The 11,102-nt window shown below is 46.2% G+C and overlaps 1 protein-coding gene across 1 annotated transcript in view; it reads left to right on the top strand.

The window, feature by feature from the left end:
* Positions 1 to 371: 371 nt before the first annotated feature.
* Positions 372 to 11,102, top strand: part of LOC106809786 (protein SZT2-like) — a 15,545-nt gene continuing 4,814 nt past the window's right edge. The window contains exons 1-5 of the mRNA XM_014812990.1: positions 372 to 448; positions 670 to 722; positions 1,159 to 1,371; positions 1,630 to 1,794; positions 2,222 to 2,321. Coding sequence (XP_014668476.1) covers positions 394 to 448; positions 670 to 722; positions 1,159 to 1,371; positions 1,630 to 1,794; positions 2,222 to 2,321 — 586 coding nt within the window. The 5' untranslated portion in view covers positions 372 to 393. The remainder of the gene's footprint in view (positions 449 to 669; positions 723 to 1,158; positions 1,372 to 1,629; positions 1,795 to 2,221; positions 2,322 to 11,102) is intronic.

Here is an 11,102-nt window from a genome sequence, read left to right as displayed (position 1 = left end):
TATATAATTGGTGTTTACTTGGAAATTAGGCTTTTAGGTTCTTAAATAGGCTCTTATTTTCGTAAGAAAAAAGGTGCTTGTTGCTGGTAGAATTGCTACCGTCTATTGTTTATATAAAATATGCATATAAATTATGTCTAAATGACTGCAACCTGAATCTAGACAAATACAAATGATATTCTAGGTTATCTTATTTATTTTTTGATATAGTTGATTTAGTGTTAACTGAATTTTATTAAATAAGAACCTGTTTCAAATTTTAGGCTAAAACAGGTTCTTAATTATGTCTTATCACTTATGTCATATTATACGATACGTACGATATATCATACGATGGCATTATATATTATTACATGTACACGTTGCAGGCTTGACGATGTTTCTCAGAGCCATATGTTCGGCGCAGACGATGGAACGCGCAACAGTGAGGAGTACAGCAACTATCTCGGCAAGTACCAAGCCACTTATCCTCATCATATATACATAAATAATACGGAGACGAAATCACAACCGATAAACGTGGGATTATTAATCACAATTTAATCATAAAAATGAATTCAATTTAAAAAAATTAATGCAAAAATTAATGAATCCACAGTCAAATCATGTCATCCAACCATGATAACAAATCTTTCTTTAATGTAGATTTTTTTCTTTTCCTGTTAGCAGAGTCGAGATGCTCCTCTCAGCTGAGTCTGCAGAAGCGGGATGCTGATGATGAGGTAAGGATGGATGGTTGCCGTGGTAGCGAACCCAGCAATCATCGCGTGACGAGTCGTAATCTATGTGACGTTTTGTCTGACGTAGTCTGACATTTTATGTATAATTACACGTTTCATGAGTAAGCGGTGCTTAGTGAGGTTTCATTGCAGAACAAATTCCAGTCGTGTGGTTTTTAGGACCTCTAGCACAGGGACTAATAGCATGAACCAATATACTACTAGCATACTTTGGTTCATGGCATCACTCTATAATTAATCTAAATTAGTCCAGAATTATAGTTATTAGTATAGATATATTACTAGACATGTCCGAGTTAGATTCTTGGAGATCCAATAGAAAATAACTAGGTGACACCCCCCCCCCCATCACACACATCTGCGCTTCACGTAACCGCGGCAACATCGACAATTGACTGCCGCTCCTCCCTCCCACCAGGAGTCGTGGTCGTTGTGCGGGCGCCCGTCTAAGTCTAGTCTGCCGGACGACTGCGTGGCGCTGTGCGTTCACGGGGTGGCGGATCCGGGGCCGGAGATCAGGGAGGAGCTGGTGCAGGTGCTGCAGAACCGGCTGGACGAGGCCGTACTAGACATGGTCACCGTCATGTTCTCACGAAACCCGATGCACAAGCTCACGCCCGAGGATGTGCAGGTACCGCCGATAGTTCACGTCGTTAGTTTGTCGGTTATTAATTTATTAATTTATTAATTTTTTGAAATATTTGTATGTCATTATGCGACCCTATGCGTTAGCTGTTTTATTAATTAATTAATTAATTAATTTAAATATTTGTATGATGTCTTTGTGCAACCCAATGCATTGCTATTTTATTTATTTATTTGTTTATTTATGTTTTTATTTATTTTATTCATACACTCGTTCATCGTCGTGTTGTGTTGTATGTTGCAGTTCATACAGAAGCCTGGGGAGCCGCCTAGCTGCGTGATACAGTTCACGCTGCTCACACACGCCATACCCTACCTGCAGGCCGTGTCACACTACCTGCGCCAGAACCTCATGCAGTTCCTACACACGCCCAAATATGTCGACAACCGACCCGAACACCACTTCCAGGTATTTACGCTGACACGGCACGGCGGGTCTTACGTAAATAATTACGTAGATTAATGAATATGTAAACAAATATATAAATTAAATATATAAATTATATTTGGTGTAAATGTATAATAAAATTATGTTATTTAATATAAATGTATAATTTTTAATTTATTTCAAATTTTTATAGGAGTCAAACCTGTGTTAGATGTCACATTATGTATGTGTGACAGAACAGACATCTATCTATAGGTGACACTTGTCATTTCCCTGTAGTAATCATTGTATACTGGTTTGATGTTATAAATATGTAAATTTCATTAAAAACATAGTGTAAGAGCCACGTCACGTCTACGTAACTTGTAAGAATTATCCACAACTGTCCACTTCTCGATAACAATCGTTCGCTTGTGAGTTAACGTTGCATCGTTATGTCGCCTTTAAGGAGAACGTGACGGCGGAGGATAGAGGAGAGAGAAGTGTGACGCCGTTCACGGAGGGAGACGTGTTTCTCTACAACCGTCCGCCGGCGTCCGGACAGCAAGGTGAGATGCACAAACACACATCCTTTACTTTACCTTACTTAATTTACTTTACTTTACTTGACTTTACTTAATTTACTTTACTTTACTTTACCTTATTTTACTTTACTTTACTTTACTTTACCTTATTTTACTTACTTTACTTAACTTTACATTGCCTTACCTAACCTAACCAAGCCACCCAACGGGACCCCTCTCACCCATCGCCAACCAGCCAACGCCTACCGACTCCCACCTCCTCCAACCAGCCCCCTACCCCCTCCCCTCCCCAACCGGCAGCCACGCCTAACCTCCCTCCCCCTCCCAAATCTCTGCTCACAATCAACGCCGCCACCGGCGGGGTAGGGTAAACCCGGAGGAGGAGGAAAAAGAGAGAATTTGGGGAGGGGAGGAGGTTAGGGTGCTGTTGGGGAGGGGAGGGCTTAAGGGTGCTGGTTGGGAGGGGGAAGGGGTAGGGTGCTGTGGGAGGTGGAGGGTTAGGGGCTGGTTGGGATGGGGTAGGGGGCTGGTTGGGAGGTGGGAGGGGTTAGGGTGGCAGGAAATGTGACGGGAGGAATGACATGGTTGGATTAGGAGAGGGTAGGATAACTGGGACAGGGAGGGGGCAAGAGCAGCTTGGTGGTGTCCTTGCAACAGTCTGAAGTGTCCTTGCAGCACCCTCGGTGCGCACTTTGTCGCCGCTAATTAATGGTGTAACTACGTCGCGCTAACAGTCCATACACGCCTGATTTGATTGATTGATTTGATGATGGTGATTTGTATAGCCTAGATCGTGCAGTGTATTTACATCATAGTGAGATGAGATGTGCTGTGAGAGAGCGTGGCAACCTCCAGAAATGCATTTAACACGCTATTAGCTTACAGGGGGTAAATCTAACATACGTAGCCGCATGCGTAGGGCAATGCAGGACGCGTAAAGGTAGCCTTGAACCCATACGTCACTCATTAACGCGATTGCATGCAAGCCACAGATTTATTCGCATATACAGTCAAACATGTATGTCAAGCGTTCATAGGAGAACAAAGGTGTCCTTATAGAACAGGTGTTCTTCTATAGCAGGTTTCTTCTATAAGAGTTGGTTGACTGTATAACTGCTACTTTCGAGAACCCCCAAATGTGTCCTTATAGAGGTGTCCTCTCACTGAGGTGTATCACGAGGTTGGCTGTACGTTTGGCATGGATTTTATCGCTGAGATCCGACGAAGCAATTGAGAATTATTTAGCTCTGTCTGCACACATAGTTGCAGGTTTGGCTTCCCTTTACGCATGTGGCAGCGGCATCGTGTGTGTCAGGAATGCTTCTTAATGCTTTAACCAAATTTGTTCTAAAACTATTGTACGCACTGCATGTACGTAAATAACCCCGAATAGTGCTTGCTTGCTCACCAGTACTAAACACTCATTCTCTGCTGCATTACGAATACACACGTAGACTATCGTGCGGTTAACGGTTTTGTCTTCGCTAGGCAATCTAAATTGATCGATGTCCCGTGAAAATAGTTTACAATGCTTCGTGATGTGACGTGATTCCCTAACTCCACTACTCGTAATGTATATTTCTGACTCTTCATACTGCATCCAAAAACCGCTGCAGCGCTGAAATTAACGTCGAGTATGGCAGAGGAAGCAAGCGTCGTCCACCAGAGGCAGCACGCTACGAGTCCGGCGACAGGAGGCATAGTCATTAGGTCGAGTCCACAAGGTGGCGGCCAAAGTGGCTTGATTACTGGGTGGAACAAGGTAGAATGTATTTAACACTTATTCAGAACTATATACATTAATTTACACTGTGGATAGCGTTCACATAAGCGATACGTTTCGCTGTAGATCAGTTTCTGTATGTAGCGAATAGCTAACGCGAGATGTCTGGAAGCATGGTTTACTCTGTGTGGCATACGTATTAAGTGTATCCAGTATCAGTATAGTAAATTATATACATAAATAATATATTGTATATATATATAATAGACAACAGCACATTATAGCATGTATGTACGTACCTCCCCCCACGCGTGTGTGTAATGACATTTAGCGCTCTCCCCACGGAGGGGGGGGGGGGGGGGGGGGGGGGGGGGGGGGGCGCGGTGTGTGTAGAGGTGGCCGTCGGCGTCGTCACGCCGTCACGGCTCTCCAACGCAGCACGCCGTAGAGCTGTGGCTGCGGAGTTTTTGTTCCGCCCCCAGGAAACCGGCAAGCCCGGGTCCCCCCCCGTCAAGTCTTCCGACTCGGCCAAAGTGTTCGCGTGAGATGCCAGGCGGCCCCGCCGTCCGCCGCCGCGCCGCGGACGCGGTGGAAGAGCGGCCCGCACCTACGTGCCCTTCCCGCCGCCACAGCCTGTGCTGGTAAAGCCTGCAGACAGCAGCTGTCAACGGGAAGAACAACATTATAATTAATTTGAGAGAACGAAAAAATTTAATGGTGAGCGAAAAAGTCCGCGATGGCGATGTAAACGTGAAATTGGCTTCTCGCCGTAACGATAAAAATGGAAAAATGAGGAAAAATTCGATTGATTCTTTGATAATTGCATCGATATCCGTTTCGTCGGTGAAATATTGTTGTTTGAGAATGATGACGTTTGATAGCGTGGCTGAGTGCGATTTTGTCTCCAGTATCCGAACATGTAACAATGGATGCACTCCAACTCAATGGCCAAATCAGTGGCTAAACTCAAGCATCTGTCGGTTGCATTCTAGGCTTAAACTCACGTCTGCTCTCTCTCATCTGCTCTCTTTCTCTTCCCTCTCTGCTCTCCTCTCTTCTCCTCTCCTCTCTCCGTCGCTCATCTCAGTCTCTTTCTTCCCCCGATGAGTTGCACTCCCTCTCTCTCCCGCCCCTCTTGCCCTCTCCTCTCTCTCTCTCTCGCCTCCTCCCCTCCTCCCCTCTCTTCATCACGGCCTCTCTCTCTCCATCTCTCTCTGCTCTCTCTCTCTCTCTCTCTCTCTCTCTCTCTCTCTCTCTCTCCTCTCGCCTCCTCTCGCTCTCTCTCCTCTCTCTCTCTCTCCTCTCTCCCTCTCCCTCCTCCCTCTCTCTCCTCTCTCTCTCTCTCTCTCTCTATCTCCCTCCCCAGCCTCTCTCTCCTGCTCTCTCTCTCTGGTTCTAGTCTACTGGAGCACGGCAGGATTTGTGGCTGCAATCAGGACGCGCCGCCGTAAGTCAGCCGACGGATAACTACATGTGATGGTCGGGACACGAAGCAAGGCGGGCGGGGTGCCTCGCGCTCATACAGGGAGACGACACGTTCGAGATGCGCGCTAAGCTAACCCGAAAAGTACGCGTCTGCGAGAAATGTCAACGTAACATGTAACACATGAAATCATGTAAGCATGTAACACATGAACATGTAACATGTAACACATGAACATGTAACATGTAACACATGAACATGTAAACATGCTAACACATAAACATGTAAGCAGTAACACATGAAACATGTAACATGCAAAGCATAAACATGTAACGTTAAGTAAATATCTTAATACTAACAGCTAAAGAAATGTAAAGCATGTAACATGTAACACATGATACGTAACCATAAACACGTACACATAACACAATTTTAACACATAACACATAACACATTAACACATAACACATAACAACATTTAACACGTACACATAACACATAACACAATAAACACATTTAACCCGTAACACATTAACACATAACACATAACACATTTAACACGTAACACATAAGCACATAACACATAACCCATTTAACACATACACATAACACATTAACACATAACACATAACACATAACACATAACACATTTAACACGTAACACATAACACATAACACAGTAACACATGAAACACATTTAACAGCATAAACACATAACACATAACACATAACACATAAGACATTGTAACACAATAACACATTACACATAAACCATAAACACATACACATTTAACACAATAACACATAACAAACCATAACACATTTAACACATCAACACATAGTCACATTTAACATCATAAAAATTTAAATATTGAAGTAATTGAGTATATGAGTATATTAGAGGGAAATAATAATAGAGCTACTATTCTATTCACCGTCCTATAGTATGTTACATGTAAACACGTGAAACAACCTCATACCGAGACGTAACATCTCGACGCTGTAGACTGCAGAGTGTTCTGCGCTCCCGATCACTACCTCAACATCTGTGTTGTCGTTCCCAGCCCAGAAAGCCGTACAACTGCTACGCGCCGCTACAAACCCCCGCCCTAGCTGACAGCCAAAGACAACAACAGCAGCAGAGCCGCAGACCGCGTCATCGCATCATCGTCGCTGTCCGACAGCATCGCAGCAACAACGGCGCGAGTTGCTTGATCGTGCCGCAGACAGCGCTGCTCATCCTGACGGTGGCGGGACAAGCAGGTGAGGATTACATGCATGCGGTCGTGCGTTACATAATGTTGTACAGCGTCATACATCATGTTGGTGAACTGACGTGCGCGATCAAGCAGGTGAAGAGATTACCTCATGCTGTCGGCGTTACATCAGTTGTTACGCTCGTACATCATGTTGTTAGGCGTCGTTACATCATGTGGCAACAGTTACATCATGCTGTCGTGCGTACATCATGCTGTGGTGCGTTTACATCAGTGTTGTTACAGCGGTTACATCGCATGGTGGCACACTGCGGCTTGTTGTATGTAATCGTGGCTACTCACACGTTACGTTAATGCCTGTGTAATGTTACATCGTGCTGTACATGTTACTTGTGCTATCACACATTAACATCATGCGCCGTGGCATTAGCATAATGTTGTCCACACTTACATCATGCTGCCGGCATTACATCATCTATCACAACTATTACATCATGCTGCCGTGCATTGCATCACTGCTACAACATTACATCATGTCTAATCACACATTACATCATGATGTCATGCATACATCGCTTGCTAATCACACATTACATCATGATGTCATGCATTACATCATGCTATCACACATTACATCATGCTATCACACATTTACATCATTTCTATCACACATTACATCATGATGTCATGCATTACATCATGCTAATCAATAACATTTCCGTGCAGGTCTGCCACAACATTCCCATCATGCTATCAACATTCACATCATGCTATTACACGTTCATCATCTGCTGAGCATACATCATGCACACACATTACATCGGCTACACACTTACATCATGCTATCAACACATTTACGTCAGGCTGCCACACATTACATCACGCTGTCACATATTACATCATGTCGTTACAGCTGACTCTGTACACGTACAACTGGTCGGCGGACCTCGTCTCGAAGCTGGAGAAGCAGCTTACTCGCCTGACGTCTGGCAGCGCGCGCGCTGCCACCTCCTCACTCCCTCGCGCACAGAAAAGATGGGACTCTACGCACCACGTCGGGCTCAGCAGGACCACGGACTGGCTGGGGCAGCCGCGGGAGGGGCGTGACGAGGAGGAGAGGAAGGCGGGGGTCGCGGGAGGCGGGGGGGAGGGTCAACCCGTACATGTCCGGCGTCGAGTAACCTGGACGCTCTCATCAACGCCTGTCGCCGCCGCCGCAGCGAGACTCCCTCACGAGGGCGCCACATACCAGCGTGCGCAGCGGCACCTTCAGGACCCGCTACCAGTACCCGCCATGTTACTGAGTCGGCAATGGCTGTTGCCATATCACCAAGCCATGGTATCTACTATTGGCCATGGTATGGTAGCCATGCTACCACCTATCTATATATGTATATATATATATATATAGATACATATATTGAAATTTATCTATATATTTGACTTTAGACTATATATAGACTTTAGACTATATATAGACTATATAATGTTTTAATCGATATAATTAGTATATCGCACGTGTAATCGGTGTGGCACGGTACACGGTAACGGACTGTCAGCTGTCAACCGCCGCTTGCCGCGGTAACGACTTGTTTTCTCGTGCCAAGCTTTGAACGAGATGTTGATGGACAGGCACCTCGCGTCCGCTGCAGCACTGTGAGTACGACACGCCAACGCAAACGATCCGGTCGCGCGCACGGCATGCAGCTGCTGGAGTGCGCGCGGAGTCAAGCTGGTAAGTGGCGCCACCCTATGCATGCCATCGCATGCATGAAACCCAATGGCACTCACGTTTTACTACACCTGTTGTCTGGGGTTTGATAGCGTAACGAGCCTCATTAATTAATTATTAATAATTAGCCTAATTAATTAATTATTAATAATTAATAATTAGCCTCATTAATTAATTACCGGAATTAAATCTCCTTTCGACTGCGATCTCGGTCGCGCGACTCATCTGCTGTTTCGCGGGTGTGCAGAACTGGAGAGGTTACGCGTATGGGAAACATGTAGCGCATGCAGCAGCGAACATCCACAGCCCACGTAGCATAACGGTGAGTACACCCAGCCGCGCGCATGACGAAAACGTGATGTCACAGCTATCAGTGCTCTAGCCAACAGCCACGGTGATAGGACTTCGAATAATCGATGCTCTGCTAACAGAGTGCTGCAGCACTATATTTGAAAGGAACTGAATTCTATTGTTGTAAAAAGTATGAGCTGGGTAGCCGTCGGCGATTTAGGCGACAATGTGTGAAAGAGGGATCGCGGTTATTTCCAACTCAGGAGAGACGGAGAATTACGTGCGAATAGAAGTCTTTCCTGGCACTACTCTGTTTACATAGTATGAAAGAATAAGCTGAATGGAAAAAAAAAAAGAAATGGAAAAAATATAACAAGTGCTAACAAATTTAATAGCATAATGGCATTTCATATTATATATATTTGTGCAAAAATAAATGCTAATACTATTACAATGATAATCACTCAGATAATAAAAATATAGTTTTACACCAGGAACATATTATTATTATTATCATTATTATTATTATTAGTAAATATTACTATAATGTTACAGTACACGTGATTGCATGTCGCATGATCTGACCTCTGACCCACGCGCTGCGCGTTGTTGTCGTCCTCGTGATTATAGCTGATGAGGCTGGCGGCTGTTGAAGCAGTCTTCGCGTCCGTACACTTCCTGCGGCGACGCCACGACGTTCAACCCCGCCTGGAGAAACGCAAGCGCAGACAACACAAGATGCCTAACTCGTTGGCCACGGCGATCCACAGCAGCGAACCTTCAGAAGCGTCGAGCGACGAACTCGAATTCAGTACGCATTGTCGCGTCGCGCGCTCGCGCAGTTCGCTCCCATGCGCGTTAAGAGGCGCTGAGTGTTATGCAACGTGTCAAAAGGGTAGAATCTAGTAACGATGGGAAGGGAAGGGTCAGCGTTCGACGTACGTTATTAGAAATACGGAAAGAATGTCTAAATGTCAGTTCATCACCGCTTGCACCTTTGAATAGGTAATTTTAAACTTGTAACGTGGCAATAATATTACTGCATTAACGCGTAACTTCTAATACGAAAAATCTACCATCTTATCAACAGCCCCATCTCCCTTGGAAGTCTCCTTTTTTCCCTCTCGCACGTCGCTCCACCACCGCGTCACAACTCTCTCTCACCATCTCTGCCCCTCTCTCTCAGCCATCTCTTCACACCTCTCCTTCTCTCTCACCATCATCGTCACACTCCCTCTCTGCTCTAGTCTCTCTCTCTCACCATCTCTCGCCTCTCTCTCACGTATAATCACTCTCACACTCTCTCCTTCTCTCCAACCATCTCTCTGCACGCTCTCCTCTCCTCACCATCTCTCACACTCATCTCCCTCTCTCTCACCATCTCTTCTGCACTCTCTCCCTCTCTCTCACTCTCTTCTCTCTCTCTCTCTCTCACACATCTCTTCCACTCTCTCCCTACTCTCTCACCATCTCTTCACGCGCGACCTCTCCCTCTCTCATCATCATCTCTTCACACGCTCTCGCCTCTTCTCTACACCTCTCTTCACAACGCTCTCCTCTCATTCCACCATCTCTTCACACTCTCTCCCTCTCTCACTTCTCTCACCATCGCTTCACTCTCTCCCTCTCTCTCTCTCACCATCTCTTCACACTCTCCTCCGCTCCCTCTTCTCTCTCTCTCTCTCTCTCTCGTCTCTATCTCTCTCTCTCTCTCTCTCTCTCTCTCTCTCTCCCTCTCTCTCATCTCTCTCTTCTCTCTACCGGACCTCTCATCTCCCGTCTCTGCTCTACCGACCTCTATCTCTGTCGTCTCTCTCACCCGGACTCTCATCTCCGTTCTTCACTGCGCCACTTACTGCACCTTTCATCGGCATCAGCGCATCGCTCAGCCAATCTCTTACAGCGTCACGTCAGAGTTCAAGGTGGAGTGCTAAAGCTACCCCGGGCTGCAGCGGCGGGGGAGCCGCGGGCGCGCTGCGACGGGAACGGACGGCGCGACGCTGCGGCTGCGTCGCGACCTAGCGGACGCCCTGCAGCAGCAGCAAGCAGCGCGCCGAGCATGGCAGCGCGCGGCGGCGGTGAGGAGATTGGCACGTGCAGCTTACGCAGAGCTTCATGGCAGCAGTCATACAGTACAGCGTCACTGGTTACGTGGTCTTCGCACGCGCCCCGCTGTCACCGAAGGGTAGTCATCATCGTTGTCGACGGTTGTCGTCGTGTTCATAGTCGTTGTCAGTGTGACATCGTCGTGTATGTCATTGTCATCGTCGGTGTGTCATCATCCCATGTCGTCATCGTCGTTGTTTGTCAGTTTTCGTCGTGTTTGTCATGTAGTCGTGGTTTCATTGGTCGTCGTTGTCGTTGTTGTCGTCATCGCCGTATGTTGCATTTCGATCGTTGTTGGTCATTGTGTCGTTGT

The sequence above is a fragment of the Priapulus caudatus genome, unplaced genomic scaffold (assembly GCF_000485595.1).
Source record: "Priapulus caudatus unplaced genomic scaffold, Priapulus_caudatus-5.0.1 Scaffold384, whole genome shotgun sequence".
NCBI classification, from domain to species: domain Eukaryota; kingdom Metazoa; phylum Priapulida; class Priapulimorpha; order Priapulimorphida; family Priapulidae; genus Priapulus; species Priapulus caudatus.
Note: the sequence above shows the minus strand (reverse complement) of the source record. Positions and strands in the feature narration are given on the sequence as shown.